Source organism: Eucyclogobius newberryi, unplaced genomic scaffold (assembly GCF_026437365.1).
Source record: "Eucyclogobius newberryi isolate DKJ021-1_F unplaced genomic scaffold, fEucNew1.0.hap1 SCAF_14, whole genome shotgun sequence".
Classification (NCBI taxonomy): Eukaryota; Metazoa; Chordata; class Actinopteri; order Gobiiformes; family Gobiidae; genus Eucyclogobius; species Eucyclogobius newberryi.
Window position 1 is genome coordinate 32,440,543 of NW_027315768.1, and position 23,763 is coordinate 32,464,305.

Here is a 23,763-nt window from a genome sequence, read left to right on the forward strand (position 1 = left end):
CGGTTGTGATGGTCCGGTGAGCGCCTGGAGAACCCGTAGTCGCTGTAGGATCCACTGCTGGGCCGGTGATAGGTTGGTGTAGAGGAGCGGGCGTTCCGGATAGGAGACATGGATGGGGTGCGCCGATACCTCTCCCTGCTACGGTCACCTCGGAAGTGGTCAGGAACATCACGGTGGTTCACATCATGTCCCTGTTTAACATGCGTCTCCATCAGTTCTTTGGACAGGCGTTGTCTTGCATTAACAAAAGTTTGAAAATGAAGCAAAAATTCCTTTCTGCCAAAAACGTCATTAAGCTTAGCTGTACATTGGTCATAGTCCTGTTGCACAGCTGGTGACAAAGATAGCCAATATGCTAACGCATCTCCACTAAGGCGAGTGGGAAGTATTGTGGCTATATCCAGCTTCTGTCCATCAGTGCAGGCTTTAACTGCTAGCTCCAATCTGGTTTTCCATAGAGCAAAACTTTCCTTGTCCTTACCATCGCCGTGGAAACATGGCGGCAAATCCACGCGGTAATGAATTACAGTCTTTGGAGAGTCTCCCGCCAAACCAGCATCGCCATTAACATGTGCGTTGTTGTCCTCAACGCCTTCATCTGGCTGTTGCTGCAACATACTGAAAAACTGTCCAGCTAAAACAAGCAGGTGGAACTCTGGGTCTTCACAAAAATAACCGGTGATGGTAATCTTGTATATTCCCGAACAAGTGAGCCACCGCCGAAGCTAGCTGACTGCCTTGGCAAATTAGCATAGCCGAAAACAAGAAAGAAAAACACCGCTGCTACCAGTCTGTAACCCTTATTTCTTGTGGCTCACCAGTCTCTGAGGCAGTGGGTATTGCGGGTTACAGTTGAGTTTATAATGTTGTGGGTTTTCTGTTATTTTCCTATGCTAAAATAGACCAACACGCCAGGACAGTGTTTGAGCAGCCGTCTCTTTATTTCACGTGCTCTCAACTCAACTCGACTTCCTGTGCGTCAACAAAAAGGGTTGTACTGAAACAATATACAGAATAAAATGTTCCCAAAATAAAATAAGTGCAACACACTACAATCAAATATAAATTCCCCAAGTAAATCAAACATAAATTAATATTAAATAAAATCATATGTTACAAAATGTAGCAGCACACAAATCATAAGAATATTCACACATTTAAAGTCAAATTTCTACTTTTACTGGCCTTTAAAAGAGCTCTCCAGTACGTTTAGTTTGGCATTTCGTGTTCTAGAACTAAAAAAAAACAAAACAATATGAGTTTGTCACAGCCTTGGGAGACGCCAACAGAGTCAAGCTAAATGCTACTCCAGGCATGTTTCTGATGTTAGAACAGGGTTAAAAGCTCCAAAAAGTCAACGTGTCCTTAAAAAGAGAGAAAAGAGAACGTTCCAAAGTTTGATTTTAACTTTTGATCTCTGATGAGGAATCATCAGGAGTCTGACACGTGCTGCGTTCACAACTGTTTTAGACCTGGTTTAGTTCTAGTGCAGAGTATGGAACCTTCCTGAAGCGTCTACGCAGCCAAATCACAAAAATTAGGACTAATCTGGGAACCAAACCAAACCAGGACTGAACCTACAACAGGATCAAACCAGGACAGAGCGGGTGACGCAGCGTTCGCCACAAAAGTTCCACGGTGAAGCTTTGAATCCTGGACGCGTGAGAGTTAAGAGTGCGTCGCTGTCTCGTTAGCGCTGCTGCTTCTCTGTGCGTCCGGAGTCCGGTCCAGAAACTGCAGATTGACGGGTTTTCCGGGGCAGAGCAGCGTCCGGGTGATGGGCGTGACCTCGGTGCCCGCCGGGTCCGGTCTGACCTCGAAGCGCTGGATCAGCTGCAACGCAAAACACCAAAAGGAGAGTTCGTTTTGAGATGGAAATAGGAAGGTTAAAGAGTTAAAACAGGTAATAAAAGTGAAATTGTTCCAATTATGGTCAAAATGAGACCGCTGTGTGCTGTCTGCCTCTAATTATAGAGCATTTTTAACGGCCGTGAACGAGTTAAAATGCTCGTTTAGGTTTGTTAGGTTGTTATTAATGTAGTAACAGCTGCAAACAGACTAAAATGAATGTTAAAGGACATATTATGCATCGTTTGTATCGTTATTCAAACATGATCTCGAGTGCCTTTACTTGGATTAATCCTGTTTTTTAAATTTAAATAAGGTATACATTGAAGATTCCACGTGCTTTCTAAGAGTCTGGCGTTCCCTCATCAGGATTTGGTGTTAGCGTTTGTAATGAAGGTGAGTCTGAGAAACAGCAGAGGGCAAACTTTTACAAACCAATCCAACTTTATGGTTTAGTTTGACCTCCTGATGATGTGTTGTTGCAATGTATAGAGCTTTATTATACAGCACTTTTTTTCTTTTATTGCCGTTGCTAATGAACAGAACTAGGAACTTGTTTTGGTGATTCGGTGCAACATAAAACACTGAACAATGATAAAACGACATAAATAAAGTTTTAAAAAAGTACTGAAGATGATTGATTAAAATATGTATTGAAGAAAAAATATTTAAATCTACTAACAATATGTAAATACATTTCTGGGACAAGGAGTTGGAACTGGCCCTCAGACCTCAGGAGTGTAGGAACAATGAGGTCTGAGGTGTACTCGGGGGCCAGTCCATGAAGCACTTTAAAAACACACTATAACATTTTTAAATCAACTCTAAAATGAACGAGGAGCCAGTGCAGTGAGGATGAAACAGTTCTCTACCACGTGCGTCGCTGAAAGATAAAAACCGGTTTGAGTCCAGATAAAAGCCTGAGGTGATAAAAAACTAGATCTAACGTATTTTCCAGATTAAATTGCACCTTTTTTCATGGTTTTGACCGCGGTGCGACTTATGCTCCAGAGCGACTTAGATGTGATATTAGTTATTTTCACACTGGCAACCACAAGAGGGCGCTCTAGGCTCTAAGCGACGCAGAAGAAGAATCTGCACTTCCTCTTCCTCTGGAGTTTGTGGAGTTGTTTAGAAGTGACAAAGAAGAAGAAGAATTCAATGGATTTAGTGATTTGGGGTAAAACTGATGCTTTGGTAAACTTGTTAGCATGTTCTTTATGCTATAGTTATCTGAATAACTGTTCATATGTTACGTTAACATACCAGACACTTACCACAGTTCTGTCTGTGCCTCATGTAGCTGAAGGTGTTAGCGTTAGCATACGTCATGTAGCTGAAGGTGTTAGCGTTAGCATACGTACACCTATTCACCATGTTCTCTCATCTGTTATTATTTTAAACTGCATTTCAAGATGAAATGTCTGTTCTTGGTCCCAAAAATGCGACTTATACTCCAGTGCAACTTATAGTCCAGAAAATACAGTAACTATCTCTGCGGGCGGCACTAGGGTGAAGCACCGCTGTGACTTTACTCTACCCGGGTCAGCAACAGGTACATCTCCAGCTCGGCCACCCGCCGCCCCAGACACGCCCGGACGCCGAACCCGAACGGGATGGATCCGAACGGGTGCAGCTTCTGCTCGGCGCCGCGGAGCCAGCGCTGCGGCTGGAACGAGTGCGGGCGCGGGAAGATGCGCTTGTCGTAGGAGGCGGCGTAGTGACATAGGTGGAACATGGTCTGGAAAACACACAGAGGGCGCGATTACTTAAAGGAGACGTATAGTGCTTTTTTTAAAGGCGCTTATTGTTGAACTACAGCATAACAGAGCTTCGTTTTACATTTTGTTCACTGTAAAACCGCAATATTGAGCTAAAACGGCTGATAATAGAAACGAGTTGAATCACTTCCTGGTTCAAAACTGCAGAACTGCTAAGCTCCGCCTCTCCATAGAGACATTTCGACCGTAACAAGCAGCAGATTGTCATTTACACATTTTGATTTTTGTGGCTGTGTGATGTTTTAGGACTCTACATGTGTCACTCAGAGTCAAAATAATCACAGCTAAGTACGAGCGAAGTGGGCGGGGGTAGGGGAAAACAGACACTCGGGCCTCAGTTACAGGACTAACAACTTGACAACTTTGGTAAGATAATGATAAGGGAACACTGCTGAGACGAGGCTAAAATCTCATTTAAGTTGATTCAGCATCATTTGTCATGGAATGAGACATACACCAATGCTATTCCTTAACACACAGAGAACACAATTCAACTTAGAATATGAAACGACACAGAAATATCAGACGTTTGTATGGCATGCATGGAGAAAACGCCGGGACCGGTCACGCAGGCTGTTGTAAGCAGCCTGCGTGACCCTCCTGGGTCTCACACCGTTTTTTCGACAGTTCAGTGTATTTCAAACAGTTTTCAATTTTGTTTTTTAGTAATTATTGATTCAGAATGTTTGTTTACTAGTCCAATTATCCCTCCATTTTGAGACATTGAATTCCCATGTCTCAAACTACTACACAATTCTACATTTAAACAAAATTCAATAATCCAGATAGTTTACAATGTTCACTAATCAAGGAAGAGATGGAATTGCGTCTGTCACTCCACTCTGCAATGTCACCTCAGTCCTTTCACAGTTCAGTTACAGTTCAGTGCTCACATCCCTGGCTGGCCCCCCTCCCTCAAAGCGCCGGGCCCATGTGTGGGTCAATCATTCTATGTGTCTGTAATCCGACACTGCCCAAATCTGTAATTTGTAAATCTGTTTAACCACCATTTGTTTCATACTCCAAATGTTTCATACTCCAAATGTTTCAAACTCTAAATGTCTGGTGTCCACGTATGTATGTGTGTATGTATGTATGTATGTGTATGTATGTATGTATGTATGTGTGTGTGTGTGTGTGTGTATGTGTGTGTGTATGTGTATGTGTATGTATGTGTGTGTGTGTGTGTGTATGTATGTATGTGTGTATGTGTGTATGTGTGTATGTGTGTATGTATGTATGTGTGTATGTATGTATGTATGTGTGTGTGTGTGTGTGTATGTGTGTGTGTGTGTATATGTATGTATGTGTGTGTGTGTGTGTGTATGTATGTATGTGTGTATGTGTGTATGTGTGTATGTGTGTATGTATGTATGTGTGTGTGTATGTATGTATGTATGTATGTGTGTGTGTGTGTGTGTGTGTGTGTGTGTGTGTGTGTATGTGTGTATGTGTGTATGTATGTATGTGTGTATGTGTGTATGTATGTATGTGTGTATGTGTGTGTGTGTGTGTGTGTGTGTGTGTGTATGTATGTATGTGTGTGTGTGTGTGTATGTGTGTGTGTGTGTGTGTATGTATGTGTATGTATGTATGTATGTATGTGTGTATGTATGTATGTGTGTATGTATGTGTGTGTGTATGTGTGTGTGTATGTGTGTATGTATGTGTGTATGTGTGTATGTGTGTATGTGTGTATGTGTATGTATGTGTATGTATGTATGTATGTGTGTGTGTGTGTGTGTGTGTGTATGTATGTGTGTGTGTGTGTGTGTGTGTGTGTATGTATGTATGTATGTATGTATGTATGTATGTATGTATGTATGTATGTATGTATGTATGTATGTATGTATGTGGGTGTAATTCAAATACATCAAACAATAATAATTATTGATTATAATTCCCCAGTTGAGCTGGCCATAAGGGTCATTTCCCAACTTAGAATCTTTCACATAATTAACATAACATTTCACATCTCCTCTGTGGGTGTGGCCTGAATAAGGTCACACATCTAATGTAATATGTGCTAATCTTCTATATGTGCTTCAGGTGAGTTTCAAACTCAATCTCTCACACCTGCTCATGTGATGCTTTACAAACATTGTGTATTAGTTTGTTCTAGCAAGTCTATATGTGCATTAAAATCAAAATGATCCTAAACCTTCCCCTTGTCCATAAGGCACGTCTCTTTTATCAACCTGTTTTTCCCCTTGTTGCCTACTTTCTTTGTCTTTTCTTTGTTAACCTCGCATCTTCCTCTCTGTCTTCCCCTCTCTCTCTCTTTCTGTCTTCCTCTCGTAACGGAGGAAACACCCAATTCCAAATTTCTAAACCTGCTTTTTCTTTCTCTCTTCACTTACTCTTACTTTCACTTGTAACCTGCTTTTACTTTCTCTCTTTCTCGTAGTCTAACCATCTCTTGCCTCCGTCCTGAGTCCTACTTTCCCTTTAACTATATCTAATGAAGATATACTGCATCAGAACCTGTGGTATTTCCTTTAAAATGTCAAATTCTTTTATTACTCATCACGTCAACCCCCCTGAGGTGTACTCTTGTGGCCCGTTCAAACCGCAAACGCCTATTCGCGCGTTATGGCGAAGTTGGACGCAAGTACGCATGAAGAAAAACGCAAATACGCCGCGTTCTCGACGCAGCGGAGCAGAGACGAAGTATAGTAAGCAGACGCGCGTTTGCCGCGTGCGCATGCGCAGTGGAGGTGTTGTCAGTCTGGCTTCTCTAATGGCGGATCAAAGTTGAGAAAGTGCCTTTTGCGTATTTGCTCTTCAAAGCCCAAAAACGGAGACGCTCGGCGGCGTGTCTGGATCCACCAGTGATCGAGTTGAGTCAATATCATCATTTGCTTCAAGACTGGATAAACATCGCTCTCAGCTGTAGTTTCGTTTGTCCCGGGTCCTGTTTGATGACTTGTTTCCCGCATTGGTGCGCGGACATGTACCAGGACAACAACAACTACAGACGCCTGTCCATCTGTGCATCAGGTCAGTACAGAAATATTCATGTTTGAGCGCAATAATAAAGTGTATCTGCTGTGTGTGTGCTGTGTGTGTGCTGTGTGTGTGCTGTGTATGTGCTGTGTGTGTGCTGTGTGTGTGCTGTGTGTGTGCTGTGTGTGTGCTGTGTGTGTGCTGTGTGTGTGCTGTGTATGTGCTGTGTGTGTGCTGTGTGTGTGCTGTGTGTGTGCTGTGTATGTGCTGTGTGTGTGCTGTGTGTGTGCTGTGTATGTGCTGTGTGTGTGCTGTGTGTGTGCTGTGTGTGTGCTGTGTATGTGCTGTGTGTGTGCTGTGTGTGTGCTGTGTATGTGCTGTGTGTGTGCTGTGTGTGTGCTGTGTGTGTGCTGTGTGTGTGCTGTGTATGTGCTGTGTGTGTGCTGTGCGTGTGCTGTGCGTGTGCTGTGTATGTGCTGTGTATGTGCTGTGTGTGTGCTGTGTGTGTGCTGTGTGTGTGCTGTGTGTGTGCTGTGTGTGTGCTGTGTGTGTGCTGTGTGTGTATCTGCTGTGTGTGTGCTGTGTATGTGCTGTGTATCTGCTGTGTGTGCGCTGTGTGTGTGCTGTGTGTCTGCTGTGTGTGTGCTGTGTATGTGCTGTGTGTGTGCTGTGTGTGTGCTGTGTGTCTGCTGTGTGTGTGTGCTGTGTGTGTCTGCTGTGTGTGTCTGCTGTGTGTGTGCTGTGTGTGTGCTGTGTATGTGCTGTGTGTGTGCTGTGTGTGTGCTGTGTATGTGCTGTGTGTGTGCTGTGTATGTGCTGTGTGTGTCTGCTGTGTGTGTGCTGTGTGTGTGCTGTGTGTGTGCTGTGTATGTGCTGTGTATCTGCTGTGTGTGTGCTGTGTATCTGCTGTGTGTGTGCTGTGTGTGTGCGCTGTGTGTGCGCTGTGTATGTGCTGTGTGTGTGCTGTGTGTGTGCTGTGTATGTGCTGTGTATGTGCTGTGTGTCTGCTGTGTGTGTGTGCTGTGTGTGTGTGCTGTGTGTGTCTGCTGTGTGTGTGCTGTGTGTGTGCTGTGTATGTGCTGTGTGTGTGCTGTGTGTGTGCTGTGTATGTGCTGTGTGTGTGCTGTGTGTGTGCTGTGTGTGTGCTGTGTATGTGCTGTGTGTGTGCTGTGTGTGTGCGCTGTGTGTGCGCTGTGTGTGCGCTGTGTATGTGCTGTGTATCTGCTGTGTGTGTGCTGTGTGTGTGCTGTGTATGTGCTGTGTATGTGCTGTGTGTGTGCTGTGTGTGTGCTGTGTATGTGCTGTGTGTGTGCTGTGTGTGTGCTGTGTGTGTGCTGTGTATGTGCTGTGTGTGTCTGCTGTGTATGTGCTGTGTATGTGCTGTGTGTGTGCTGTGTGTGTGCTGTGTATGTGCTGTGTGTGTGCTGTGTGTGTGCTGTGTGTGTGCTGTGTATGTGCTGTGTGTGTCTGCTGTGTATGTGCTGTGTATGTGCTGTGTGTGTGCTGTGTATGTGCTGTGTATGTGCTGTGTGTGTGCTGTGTGTGTCTGCTGTGTGTGTGCTGTGTATCTGCTGTGTATGTGCTTGTGGTTGTGTATAAAACCAATGAAAAGTACATAGATAGTAAAAAAATATATTTTTTTTAGCAAAAAAAACAGTTTTCATAGTGTTAATATTTTGTTCTAGTGCACCATTTAAAATTCGATTGTGGTATATTTAATGAAAGTGCAAGTAAACTAAATTTAGGCTGTATAGTTATTTGTTTGTTTTATTATTCAGATCTCTTGCCACTGGGGATTTCTACAGGACAATCACCAGCAGCTTCAGGTCCACAACACAGAGGACTGGACGTCCACAACAGAGGACTGGACGTCCACAACACAGAGGACTGGACGTCCACAACACAGAGGACTGGACGTCCACAACACAGAGGACTGGACGTCCACAACACAGAGGACTGGACGTCCACAACACAGAAGTGTTTTTGATAAAGGGATTTTCATATTTATAGCAAAGACCACATGCTCACTCAAGATTGAGCCCAAATGTCTGGTTGTTTACACAGAATGAGATAAAGTTAAATGAATAAAACAGTGAGAAGCTTCTCAGCTCTTTAGTTCTCTGTTCTCTTTACTTCTGTACCTACTTGTGCGTTGTAACACTGAAATTTCCCCACTGTGTGGACTAATAAAGGATTATCTCATCTTGTCCTTAAATAGCCACTGAATTTCCCACAGACTCCCCAGTATTATATATATGAAAAAGATGCATGTAAACAGGACACACATTTTATAATATAAAATAATTTATTTTGTGGAAAAATAGAACAGTAAATAACATTATATATATATATCTATATATATATATCTATATATCTATATATCTATATATATATATATATATATATATATATATATATATCTATATATATATATATATATATATATATATATATATATATATATATATATATATATATATAATCTATATATCTATATATCTATATCTATATATCTATATATCTATATATCTATATCTATATATCTATATATATATATATATATATATATATATATATATATATCTATATATATATCTCTATCTATCTATCTATATCTATATCTATATATATATATATATATATCTATATCGTCTGCCATTGTTGTGGTGCCGGTTCTTCTCGGGGTGAAATGTGTACGTACGTCACCGGAGCGTCATCTCTGATTGGCTGCTGCACCGCCGCGCCGCAGAAAAGCTCAAAATTCTGAACTTATTTGCGGCGAACCGTTTTGATGCATTGATGCTTATACGCCCGTCAAAGCGTCTCGAGCGGAAAACGCAAAAGCGCGCCCGCCTCGCCGCGCTCCTCAGCGAATCGCGCCGCAAATAAGCGGAAGCCGCGCCGCAAAAACGCAGGAGGTGCTCGACGCGCGTTTACATAGACTTTGAATGTAAACTGGACGCTTTTGCCGCACCGGTCTGAACGGGCCATTGGTTGTCCCTGTGATCCGTAAAGATAACGACATCTGCTCCATCCTGGCCTCTCCCAGATTCTTTGCCAGTGTAGGGTCTCAAACTACATGTATTCAGTTTATGATTAAGGGAGATTTCTTAGCAGAAACGAGACAAGACGGGGCACCAGGGTTAAACCCAAAGAGCTAAGATACGGTCCTTAATCGCGCTCGTTAAAAAGGTCTGAAGGGTGTTTCACGATTCAGGGACTTACACATAGTCTATTCAAACAAACAATAGTCAATAACTCTTTCGTGTAGTTTATTTATCAAAAGGGCAATCAAAAACACCGGAGCAGAAATGCGCACAGGTAAATCACAGGTGATGTTATATCAGATTTAACAGCAGATTTCATGCAGATAATGTTAAACCAGGGTTTTGCCTTTGATAACCAAACGTGTCTATGCTAATCTATATCAAAAAGAGGGAAAGTGAGAAGCTAAAGGGAGGAGGAACAGCTGAGCTCTACCCAAATCACGCCACAAAAGAACCGCACACTGAACTCGGCTTACGGTTCTGTAGAGACTCGGTCCGACTGGTCCTTGTCCGCGGACGAGGTCCGTAGCGAGGCGTCGCGTGGAGCGGTGTGGCGGCGAAGGTTCGTGAAGCGGGCGGCGAAGGTTCGTGAAGCGGGCGGCGGCCGGGGAGCGAGGGGTCGCGTGGAGCGGTGTGCTGCGACGTCCTCGAAGCGGCGGCGGCAACGGAGGTGATGTCCGGGAGTTCCTTAGCGGTAGAACGCTTTAGCGGCGTGTTAGCTCCTCACGCGGCCTTTACTCAGATGAGGACGTAGCGCTGATCCACGTAAACAGCGTAGATTACTTCAAAAATAAAAAGAAACAAAGTAGCAAAGAAAGTCTCTGTCCGGTTTAGCGCTTAAGCTTAGTTCCAGGTAGTTCCAGGTGGTTTCAGGTGGTTTCAGAGTCCAGGGCTGGCATGGCCTTGTCGACCACGTGACGGACGGATTTTGTTGAGACAAAGGAAAAGTGAAAGGCTCGTCCGTGGAGACGGCTTCCAAGAGAAAAGACAAAGGGGATGAGAAGCGAAGAGAAGAGAAGAGAGCGTTTCTAGCTTGGAGCGTCCTTTTGATACCTGGCCCGCAGGGCATGCTGGGAGCGAAAGGGGCGGGCACTACTGCGCAGACTTCCCGTTTAACATTTCCTGGTCGAGAAAATAAAGCTAGAGTAACGTAAATAATGGCAAAACATTTAAACCCTGTTTTAACATTTACACGTTAAACACTTTTGGCAATTTGTGCACATTATTTCTTGAGGTAGATACATTTTACATCTTCTTTCACCTGTGATGGGCGCTCGAGTTAAAGCATTGGGAATATAAAACCTTAAAAAGTGGAAAAATACGTAACACAAGGTGAAACATGCGGTGTACGGAGTTGATTCGGACAAACATTCATGGCATAATCACATAAAACATAGTTTTCATCGGGGCGTCCTCCTGTAAGACTGTGGGGAGAAGATCTGTTATCACACAAGTCACAGCGGCTCCCTGCGGTGAGGGACAGAGGGAGAACGAAAAACCCCCAATGTTCAAAGAGAGATTTTCTGTTATCTGGCCGTGGAATGTCCATCTCCATTCCCCTACACCAGTCAATAGCCCCTTATCTCTGACTATCTTTTATGACCCACATCCTCCCATGTCCCCCCACTTCTGCGTCAATTGCTTTAGTTAATGACACATTCATGTCTTTCCTGGGAGGGCATTGGACGTCACTATTTAACTTTTTCCCTCACTTACGTCTACATCGCAATACGAGGTTTCCTCATGATAAAACAAATAAGTAAGTTACTGATGTAACTTTTACTATCACTTTACTCACTGCCCATTCTACTCCTATGTCCAAAAACATCAGTAGTCAGTCATTTACCCATATTATCACTTCCAGGCCTGTGCCTGTATTTGATCCTAAATTTAAAAACACTTCTGTCTTTTCGTCCTGTACTTTCATACCAATAAGTCCAAAAAGATCATTTTCGTCAAGTCCAAAAATAAAACAAAACAAAACAAAACGTAGCTTTGTTCTATGCACTCAAAAAACACGAAACACAACTTTTGTCTTCTATGTCGGGGACAGGAAGTGTCCTGTCTTGTGATCACATTCCCCAAAATATTGGCCATCTATAAAAATCGCTTATCATCTCTTATCAAGTTTAATACAATCTTTATAATTGATTGTCCCTTAAAATTAATTGAAATAGTAAAATTTAAAACCAGCTGGGTTTAGTTACTAATTCATTCAGAGCGTCCTCTGAATGCTGTCTTCTCCCTTCTCTTGTGTTCTTGACCCCCCTTATCTCCCGCTCTCTGCCACGTCATCTGAGCAAGTCTCCCTCCAAAATCCTCTATGACTTTTCCTTTTACAGTTTGGGGTGATAATTCTGGCATTATGTGGTCTCGGACGTCTGAGAGAAATGCTACTTGCTTTCCAGACACGTCATATCTCAAGCTTCTAGTAGAATTTCTTATTGATTTTCCACCGGAGATAATGCTAGGTGTTTAAAGATTCACCCGTGACTGCAAATTTTAGATCTCTCAGAGTAACACCTTGTGACCCTTGTATGATTAATTGTGATTCACACTTGTTAGTTAATCACTTATTAATCCTCATTCACACATTCACACTTTTCTCTCTTACTTACTTCGATCGTGCACAGCGCTTACATTCACTCATCTTTATGTCAGTAACAACTCTTACATAAGGAATACATTAACTTTCGTTCCTGTGAGTAACTAAACTCATGAGTAATTAAACTCCTCTTTATTTGAGAAACTTGTCTCTTACATAAAGCCTGTATTTTTTTTAATGAGTAAATATTAAACTCCTGTATTTTTTTAATGAGTAAATATTAAACTCCTGTATTTTTTGTCTGTGAGAAATATTAAACTCCTCTTTATGCGAGTAACTAAACTCCTGCATAAAGCCTATGCATAAAACGTTTTATGGCTCACTCTTTTTCACACACAAAGTTTTGTCTGACCTTCTTTGTCGCCTGTGTTCTCCTGCTGCTTCGAAACGACGCGCTCTCCTCGCGGAGAATGAGGTGCGATGGGCGGCCACGGGAAAAGTGGACTTCCTTCTGCTGTGCACACAGACTTTCACCGATTCACCCGTCAATCTCCGCGAAGGCCAGCTTGTCGTGCGGCTCGATAGGACCAGAAAATGTCATGGAATGAGACATACACCAATGCTATTCCTTAACACACAGAGAACACAATTCAACTTGGAATATGAAACGACACAGAAATATCAGACGTTTGTATGGCATGCATGGAGAAAACACCGGGACCGGTCACGCAGGCTGTTGTAAGCAGCCTGCGTGATCCTCCTGCGTCTCACACCGTTTTTTCTCATGCTGGTTGGTTTTATTAGATATTATGGAATAGGCGGGTCACATTTCTCATTGGTCAGCCTCACATCAAGGCACTTGTATTTTACAACAGTTGGTATTTTCCATAGAGATAAAGCCTTGGGTAAACATTACCCAAACTCCCCTGGTCTGTTGCACCCCCTCCCTAGGAGAGTAAACATTCCCCTGGCCATCTTTACGACACCATCACAAACAAATGCAGTTTGTCACACACCCGTTCTTCTCTTAGACTAATGATGCAGATAATATATCACTATTATGCAGATAAAATACATCACAGAAATATAATCATATATTCACATTTTATCACATCATCTGTCTCCTTTAAAGGTGCACTATGTAACTTTTCTGGTGGTGATACATTTTTTTTAATTTTTTTTAATTTAAATTTTTTTAAAGTATAATTGAACAAATGCAGCGTAGATAAGTGCAATGCCATAATAACAGTAAACACTCTCAAAATACGTCAATCATAGTTTAAAAAATGATTGAAAAACTGTACAAATACTGATAGAAGTATCAGTATTTACTTCTACTCCAGTGAAATATATTCAACCGTTTGTTAATGAAAGCCCGGGTTTTGTAAAGACTCACATTTTTAGGGAACAGATGATCACCAACAATGACTTCCTTGTCCACACAGATTCGGGCGTTCCCGGGAATGCTCGGGTACATCCTGGAACAGAAAGAGTACTCACACAGAAGTACTCACAAAGAAGTACTCACAAAAAAGTACTCACAAAAAGTACTCACAAAAAGTACTCACAAAAAAGTACTCACAAAAAAGTACTCACAAAAAGTACTCACAAAAAGGTACTCACAAAAAAGTACTCACAAAACGTACTCACAAAAAAGTATTCACAAAAAAGTACTCACAACGGCTCCGGAAACTTATCTTGGATTAATTCAAGTTAAATATGATCGTGGTGTGATTTACAATGGTTAATTCATCCTCTGGTCTCTAAAGGGAGCATGTTCCCCTGAAGGTCCAGAGGAAGATCTGGTCTCTAAAGGGAGCATGTTCCCCTGAAGGTCCAGAGGAAGATCTGGTCTCTAAAGGGAGCATGTTCCCCTGAAGGTCCAGAGGAAGATCTGGTGTTTAGAGTGAGCCGGACACACACTCTGTACCGCCTCAGAGTTTACAGAGGAACAACTGAAGGACTCGGTCAGAAACAAATCCCATGTGGCGAGAAGAAGAGAAACACGTGGCGTTTGGGACAACGGAGGCGCTGGAGCCAAATACTCACGCTTCACGCAGTAATAACGAGCCACTGCCTTTTCTGGATGTTAAATGGAGACAAAAGTATTGCAGTTGCTTTAGTGGTGAGGTAGAGCACCACATCTGAGCCGCACGCTTCAGTCTGTTTTTAATGTGCCTCACATCTGCGCCGCTCTTCAGGGTTCAGAGCTAAAGGTTCAGACAAACAGGGCCGTACGCACACGAGCGAGAACACATGTGACCCTGGGTCTCAAGTCTTCATGACCGCGGGCCCTTCGTGACCGCGGGCCCTTCGTGACCGCGGGCCTTTCGTGACCGCGGGCCCTTCGTGACCGCGGGCCCTTCGTGACCGCGGGCCCTTCGTGACCGCGGGCCCTTCGTGACCGCGGGCCCTTCGTGACCGCGGGCCCTTCGTGACCGCGGGCCCTTCGTGACCGCGGGCCCTTCGTGACCGCGGGCCCTTCGTGACCGCGGGCCCTTCGTGACCGCGGGCCTTTCGTGACCGCGGGCCCTTCGTGACCGCGGGCCCTTCGTGACCGCGGGCCCTTCGTGACCGCGGGCCTTTCGTGACCGCGGGTCCTTCGTGACCGCGGGCCCTTCGTGACCGCGGGCCTTTCGTGACCGCGGGTCCTTCGTGACCGCGGGCCTTTCGTGACCGCGGGCCCTTCGTGACCGCGGGCCCTTCGTGACCGCGGGCCTTTCGTGACCGCGGGCCCTTCGTGACCGCGGGCCTTTCGTGACCGCGGGCTCTTCGTGACCGCGGGCCTTTCGTGACCGCGGGCCCTTCGTGACCGCGGGCCCTTCATGACTGTTGGGACATGGGACATGCCCCTGTGCAGGTTCCTCTACAGAGTAAATGGTGAGATTCATGTGACATCATAACATTCAAATCTACCCACAGATTAGGAGCATCGCCATGGATACAGGACTCTGCATCGTTCATTTCAATAACACAAACAAATCTTACAAGTCTTACTTTTGATCAGAATAAGCGACCTTACTTTCCAAGTCCTAGCTCTAAAAAAGATGAAACTCTGGAGACAAACTGTGTGTCTCACCGCAGCGTCTCCTTGACGACGGCCTTGGTGAAGGGCATCCAGGCCATGTCGTCGCTGGTCGGCATTCTGCCTCCGGGGCAGACGTGGCTCACCTCCTGGTGCAGCTGCTCCTGGATCTCCGGCTCTCGGGCCAAATGGTACAGGGCCCAGCAGAGGGTGTTGGACGTCTGGAACAAGGGCGGGGCAACAAGAGTCACATGGGTGAAGCGCGCTGGGAACGTGAGCGTTACTTTGACACCAAACTGTGAAATTACTCATAACTCTACATGACTAGCTTTAGAAAATAACACGTTTGTAAATAAATTCTCCCACCACAAGAGATGTAAAAAATATTATTACGGCAACGCCGTCCGCCCAACCAAATGTCGGCCATATTGGATCAAAATTTGCTAAGCATGACTTGGGAGTTTTTCCAAACTTCGTACTTTTACAAACACCTCATAGGACGTTGGCCGGAAAAAGCTGAAATTTGGTAAAAATGGTGTTGAGGAGTAGGACATCAAAAGCTATCCAAATTACTTTGATCTCTGTCACGGTCTCTGTGCGGCGAAGCCGCAAACTGTAGCTAGAATTTCAGAAATTTACCAAATTTTAAATTTGCTGCCGTTTGCGCAGATAAAGTCTGAATTGCGTCAAATTTGAATCTGTTGTTAAAACCTTTGCCCTAAACCTTCTTGAAGTGAAATAAATTAATTTGGCACCACAGTCCCCCCTACAGAGAGAAATACGTTATATGGAGGGTAAAATATTTAGTTTTTCGACATTTTACGAAAATTTCCTTTATATGTAAAGCAAAGGGAAGAAGACAAGATAGCATCATGGATTCAGCAGTCCGTGTAATAAAAGGCGCGTTAGCGCCCCTTCCTCTTGCGGCGTAGCGGCGGCGGTGTGGCAAGGGCAATCATCGCCGCTTGCGGCTATATTTATTATTGTTATTATTGAATTATGTGGATATATGTGAATTTGTATATATACTGTATAGTCCTGAACACTCGTAATACTGACCTAACCATGTGCAATTCCGTCATATGTGCAATTACTGTGAAATTCATGTGCAATCCATGTGCCGTTGTGACACATATTCATGTGCAATTACTGTTGTGATCACATGCAATGGTATTTATTTATTTATTTTTATCTTTATTATTTTCCCCTCCATCCCTTGTTGGGAAATGGGAGGTTTTGTCTATAGGAGTTTTTGTTTATAGGAGATCTTCTACTGAAAGTGTTTTTCAAACTTCCTATAAGTGATCTGTTCTTCTGTATCTACCTCTGTATCTACCTGTGCTGCATCAATGAAATTTCCCCATGTGGGACAATAAAGGAATATCTTATACCATATTTTCTGGACTATAAGTCGCACCTTTTTTCATAGTTTTGGCCGGGGTGCGACTTATACTTATATTTATACTTATATACTTATACTCCTGAGCGACTTATATGTGATATTATTTGTTATTTTCACACTTGCAACTGCATTTCATACTCCAGTGTGACTTATATATATGTTTTTTTCTTCTCTTTTATGCATTTTTTAGCTGGTGCGACTTATAATCCGGAAAATACGGTATCTTATTTTTTTCTTTTCTATTTCTTTACATAGGTTAGTTTGTGTTATGTAAGTTTTGTTGCTCCCGATGCATGCTGGGTGATGTAGTTGTGCCTCACGGTGTCGACTCCGGCCAGCAGCAGCTCCGTGACGCTGCCCAGGATCTCCTCCACGGTCATCTTCTGGCTGAGCAGCAGGTGGGTCAGATACGCCCCGTCGATGTTCTGCTCCAGGTCGGCCTGACGCTCAATCTCATCCATCTTCTTCTGGATCAGAGCCTCAGCTTTAAAACACAACATCCAAACGTAAGGACAAAAAGAAGACAAAGACCTTGACACAGCGAGGTTTTCCTAAATAAAACATAACCAGGATCAGATCAAGAACATCGGACTAAGGAGGACGTGCAGAGTGAAAAGAATATTTATGGTTTTAGTTTGAAAATACACTGAAAATATATACAAAATGGTGTGTATATGGTAGTGTTTTGAAGCGTGACTGGACTTTGTCTTCAGTCCTAATCTCTACTCATTAGAGTCACTGTTTAACTTGGTTCAGTTGTAAATGTGAGTGCTCAGATGTGACACAAATATAACACGGATCAACTCTCGATGCCTAAAACCTCCAGTGTTTAACTGTCAAATACAAGAAATACAAGAAAAACAGATTAGATCGATGGTAAGTAAGGCTAAACCAGTACTAAACCTAAACCAGGACTAAACCAGGGCTGAACCAGGAATAAACCAGGACTTAACCAGGACTAAAACAGGACTAAAACAGGGCTAAACCAGGACTAAACCAGGGCTAAACCAGGACTAAACCAGGGCTAAAACAGGGCTAAACCAGGACTAAAACAGGGCTTAACCAGGACTAAAACATGGCTTAACCAGGTGTAAACCTGGTCTAAACCAGGACTAAACCAGGACATAACCAGGACTAAACCAGGTCTAAACCAGGACTAAACCAGGTCTAAACCAGGACTAGACCAGGTCTAAACCAGGTCTAAACCAGGTCTAAACCAGGATAAACCAGGGCTAAACCAGGACTAAACCAGGTCTAAACCAGGACTAAACCAGGACTAAACCAGGTCTAAACCAGGTGTAAGCCAGGAATAAGCCTGGTTTAAACCAGGGCTAAACCAGGTCTAAACCAGGACTAAACCAGGACTAAACCAGGTCTAAACCAGGTGTAAGCCAGGAATAAGCCTGGTTTAAACCAGGACTAAACCAGGTCTAAACCAGGACTAAACCAGGACTAAACCAGGTCTAAACCAGGTGTAAGCCAGGAATAAGCCTGGTTTAAACCAGGGCTAAACCAGGTCTAAGCTACAACTGAAATGTTGACCTAAACTTCCTCACCGACTTTGAAGAGGTGATCCCAGGCAGCCACAAACTTCCTGTAGAAGGGCAGGTACGGCCAGAGCGAGCGAGGGAAGATGATGACGACCTGCGAGAGCTGCATCATCTCGCCCACAGAGACGATGAACCGCTGGGTCTCCTCCGGGATGTTCTCGTCCATGCAGCCAATCCTGGTCTCAAACAGCACCGAGCAGATGCCTGCAGAGAGGAGACGCTGTTACCCCGCCCTTTAAACTACACACCCACAAATGCCTGCAGAGAGGAGACGCTGTTACCCCGCCCTTTAAACTACACACCCACAAATGCCTGCAGAGAGGAGACGCTGTTACCCCGCCCTTTAAACTACACACCCACAAATGCCTGCAGAGAGGAGACGCTGTTACCCCGCCCTTTAAACTACACACCCACAAATGCCTGCAGAGAGGAGACGCTGTTACCCCGCCCTTTAAACTACACACCCACAAATGCCTGCAGAGAGGAGACGCTGTTACCCCGCCCTTTAAACTACACACCCACAAATGCCTGCAGAGAGGAGACGTTGTTACCCCGCCCTTTAAACTACACACCCACAAATGCCTGCAGAGAGGAGACGCTGTTACCCCGCCCTTTAAACTACACACCCACAAATGCCTGCAGAGAGGAGACGTTGTTACCCCGCCCTTTAAACTACACACCCACAAATGCCTGCAGAGAGGAGACGCTGTTACCCCGCCCTTTAAACTACACACCCACAAATGCCTGCAGAGAGGAGACGGCGTTACCCCGCCCTTTAAACTACACACCCACAAATGACTGCAGAGAGGAGACGGCGTTACCCCGCCCTTTAAACTACACACCCACAAATGCCTGCAGAGAGGAGACGCTGTTACCCCGCCCTTTAAACTACACACCCACAAATGCCTGCAGAGAGGAGACGCTGTTACCCCGCCCTTTAAACTACACACCCACAAATGCCTGCAGAGAGGAGACGTTGTTACCCCGCCCTTTAAACTACACACCCACAAATGCCTGCAGAGAGGAGACGCTGTTACCCCGCCCTTTAAACTACACACCCACAAATGCCTGTGGAGAGAGGAGACGCCGTTACCCCGCCCTTTAAACTACACACCCACAAATGACTGCAGAGAGGAGACGGCGTTACCCCGCCCTTTAAACTACACACCCACAAATGCCTGCAAAGAAGAGACGTTGTTACCCCGCCCTTTAAACTACACACCCACAAATGCCTGTGGAGAGAGGAGACGCCGTCACCCCGCCATTTAAACTACACACCCACAAATGCCTGCACAGAGAGGAGACGCCGTTACCCCGCCCTTTAAACTACAGATCCACAAAAACATTGTAAGATCCAGAATAAAGGCAAACGTGAAACGGAACATAATTCAATTCCACTGGAGGAAATGGGATTTACCTCGAAATATCACAAAAGCACTCAGACACATGAGTGTAACTTTTCAGGTAAGCAAGGAAGCAACCAAGGCAAGTAACCAACCAACCAAGCAACCAAGCAAGCAAGCAAGGAAAGAAAGGCAAGCAAGCAAGCAACCAACCAACGCAGGCAACCAACACAAGCAAGGAAAGCAAGAAAGGCAAGCAACCAAGCAACCAAAGCAAGCAACCAAGCAACCAACCAAGCAAGCAAGTAAGGCAAGAAAGGCAAGCAAGCAACCAACCAACCAACGCAGGCAACCAACACAAGCAAGGAAAGCAAGAAAGGCAAGCAACCAAGCAAGAAAGGCAAGCAACCAAGCAACCAAAGCAAGCAACCAAGCTGGCAACCAAGCAACCAACGCAAGCAACCAAAGCAAGCAACCAACGCAAGCAACCAACACAAGCAAGCAAGGCAAGCAACTAAGCAAGCAAACAAGCAACCAACGCAGGCAACCAACACAAGCAAGGCAAGCAAGAAAGGCAAGCAACCAAGCAACCAAAGCAAGCAACCAAGCAACCAACGCAAGCAACCAAAGCAAGCAACCAACGCAAGCAACCAACGCAAGCAACCAACGCCAACACGCAAGGCAAGCAAGCAAGGCAAGCAAGCAAGGCAAGCAAGCAAGGCAAGCAAGCAACCAACACAAGCAAGCAAGCAAGCAACGCCAGCAAGCAAGGCAAGCAAACAAGGAACCAAGCAAGGAATCAAGCAAGGAACCAAGCAAGCAAGGCAAGCAACAAAGAGGATATTCGTAGCACTGGACGATATGGGAGTGAATAATTAAAGGTATTATATGAGTTTCTTGAACACTCCGATAGCACGTTTTGCCATAACCATTATTTATTTGACTGGACGTTGTATAACGCGGGCCACCGGAAAAAAATCCTCACCTTCAAAAGCGAACTTGTAGAGCTCGTCGGCGAGATTATGGACCACCGCTGACTCCTGCTCCCCGGTGGTGTTTCTGAGCCGCGACAGCTTGTGGATGAAGTCCGTGACCACGTCGTTTATGGCGTCTGTGTAGGACGTCACGTGTTTGGGCTTGAGCAGTCGAGGGTTCAGGATGCTGCGGATGTTATGCCACTTTGGGCCCATTCTGAGGAAAAGCACAAGCGGGACGCACTGTAGACTTTCTGTTTTAGTAGGATTCTGTCTTAAAGTGTTCAATTTAAGTGTTGAACATTTGAAAGAAGATATTTGTAGAAGTCTTTATCATAACTGCACCTTCATTTGCCTTAAATGGAGACTTAGATCATAAGACTTAGATCATAATGAGCATACAGTTTATTCAGTATGAGTCAGGATTAGTAACTACTTAAGGGTTAGCGTATTAGTTAGGGTTAAGAATTAGGGTTAAGTAGTTAGTTAAGTAGTTCCTAAGCCTGAATCATTCTTAATAAATCATTTGTTCACTATGAATGAATTAAGTCATTGCTCATGCTTTATTACAACAGGAATCATAATAAAAGTAATTATTTAGTGTTGTTTTATGTTCATAAGACAAGATGTTCTGTTGTTAATGAGGAAATTACACTTCCATTTCCTTAAACTTGGGGTACCTGATTTTTTTTTTTTTTAATTGGTGAATTTTGTGTTTTCCCTCAAAGAGTTTTTTGTGGCAAAAATATTTTAAAATAAAGGTGTAAGGTGATAATTCTGTACTTTTGTGTTTGAAGACATGTTTTAAAGACCTTTGGTTAAACCCTGGTCTAGTCCTGGTTTAAACCCTTGTTCAGTCTTTGGTTAAATCCTGGTTCAGACCCGGTTCAAACCCTGGTTCAGACCCGGTCTAGTCCTTGGACTCACTCGGTCAGGGGTCCGTAGGCCTTGTTCCTCAGCTCCCTGTAGCTCCTCCAGTGGGGCATGTCGGTTCGGACCGGGTGGCGTCCGTCCTGCCTCAGAACCTGCTCGATCAGCTCTGCACTCGACACATTCACCAAACGCAAAGGACCAAACGTCGACTTCCACAAAGGACCCCAGATTTTACTGTGCTCCACCTGGAACGGACAAGAATATGTGTTTATTTTACTGAGAGTCTCCATGGAGACCAATCAATCAATCAATCAATCAATCAGTTTTTATTTGTAGAGCACAGTTCCAGAGTCAGGACAGTTTAGTCCTGACTCTGGCACCAGCAGGATACGTCTATCCAAATCTGGTTTAGACACTATATTTTTGATTATGGAAATGTTTTTTAGATGATAAAAAGCTGCTGATATTGAATATGATGAATATGATGCACCCCACAGGTCCGGGGCATGTGGTCTGAGACACAGTTACAGATCTCAACAAAGTACTTCCTGTGCTCTAGACCAGACCTGGCAGTGTCAGTGATGCCCACCCAGTCCTCTAGTCTCTAACAAAAAATGTTCATTATAAGATCATTATTAAGCTGTTGGTAAACAACTTTCTCAAGGACTTTCCCCAAAAACAGTAGGTTTGAGATGGTGATGATTGATTTATCCCTGTGGCATCAAGGCTGCTCTTCTTTAAGAGAGGATTCCAGATTGAAGAGACATGTTGACTATTTGAGTGATTGGAGCCAATAGATGCTCAACATGGACTTTAAAATGTAGTTGGCGCTGTATGAAGGCAGCAAGTGGAGGAGCTCAGACCTCTTGGACAGTTCAATTAAAAAAAATAGCCTTACTATGTGTGAACATGGTTCTTCATCTTTTTTATTTTTATCCTAAAGCAGATTTAAATATTTTTTTCTTTTTGACTTATATAGGTTGATTTATCATTGTTCATTGTTTTATGCTGCAATGAATCACAACTTTCTATGTTTGTGAATTCGGTTCATTGACAATGGCAATAAACCTTTTCTGATTCTGATTTCTTCATGATGCTTTCTGCTTGTTTTGAATCATTTTAACCTTCATAGTTGTAGCTTTGCCTGGAATGTTCCACAATATGTCATTAAACCTATAACATCTGAATAAAGGTGTTATTATTGCTCAAATACACCTCACAAAACATGTGAGGCCCCTTATGGATCCTCCTGACTCCCTGAGGAGGTGTTTCAGGCATGTCCCACCGGGAAGAGGCCCCGGGGAAGACCCAGGACACGCTGGAGGGACTATGTCTCTCGGCTGGCCTGGGAACGCCCCGGGATCCCCCCGGAGGAGTTGGAGGAAGTGTCTGGGGAGGAGAAAGTCTGGGAATCCCTGCTTAGACTGCTGCTCCCGCGACCCGGCCCCGGATTAATGGAAGAAAATGGATGGAAGATATTCAGTGGGTTTTGGACCTAAAACAAACTGTACTGTCCCTGATAAACACACCACTGATTACATATTAAATACAGTTACTTCAAACCTTAAACCCCAAAAAGTCTCATCTGCATTTGTTTTGATTATAAAGCTATTACAGCACAAACACTCAAGTGAACCTTGGATCACCTGTAATAGTTGCGCGTGTTGGAAGTATCCCTTCACAAACAGCCAGTACAACGTGCCCATGAAGGACGGGCCGCGCAGGTCCTCCAAGGTCTTCAGTTTACTCTCCAGGGCGGAGGGGGACGTGGACTTCAGGCCGCGGAGACCGTGCCCGGAGCCGCGGTGGGGCCCGGAGCCGCGGTGGGGCCCGGAGCCGCGGTGGGGCCCGGAGCCGCGGTGGGGCCCGTAGCCGCAGAGGTGCCCGGAGCAGGGGTGCCATGGCCGGGCGATCACACACCTCCGGAGCATCGCGGAAAGACGTGTCCGGGACAGAGCCTTGTTTTCAGACACTGCGCACTCTTATAATCCGCAACAGCGCCAGTCGATACCCCGCAAATCAGGTATCGATACTCCCGCACCTCCTCAGCAAACGTGAGGAATAACATACAAACACAACTTACGTGTATCGTTGGTCTCGTCACTTTCTTCTGCTTGTGTTTAGTTTCCGTCACGTGTTCTCCCGAGGCACGTTCACGAGGGTCACGTGCGCGCTTGGTGCGCGTACACCGTTCACCGGGAGGTTAAACATGTATTTTTTAAAGTATTTTAGAAACAGTCAAAGAGTGAAATTCCTTCTATTTTATTTTTAGACTAAGAACAATTTAGCATGTTTGGTAATTTTAGAGGCCGAACTCTTGAAATGGTCAAACCAACAGGCTGCGTTCTGCGGAGTGGCCACTACTCAATTTGGAGACAGATATTATAATACATCCATGCAGCAAACACGTAAACACATTTGCACTTTGA

The 23,763-nt window shown here is 44.4% G+C and overlaps 1 protein-coding gene across 1 annotated transcript; it reads right to left on the reverse strand.

Moving 5' to 3' along the window:
* Positions 1–1,036: 1,036 nt before the first annotated feature.
* On the reverse strand, positions 1,037–23,446 carry cyp27a3 (cytochrome P450 family 27 subfamily A member 3). The gene is made up of 9 exons (XM_072445257.1): positions 22,981–23,446; positions 21,389–21,579; positions 20,473–20,678; positions 18,151–18,348; positions 16,915–17,078; positions 15,247–15,413; positions 13,564–13,645; positions 3,389–3,589; positions 1,037–1,833 (listed from the first exon to the last, which is right to left on the reverse strand). The coding sequence occupies exons 1-9, from the start codon at positions 23,263–23,265 to the stop codon at positions 1,669–1,671; spliced, it is 1,659 nt and encodes a 552-aa protein (XP_072301358.1). The 5' UTR covers positions 23,266–23,446; the 3' UTR covers positions 1,037–1,668.
* Positions 23,447–23,763: the final 317 nt, after the last annotated feature.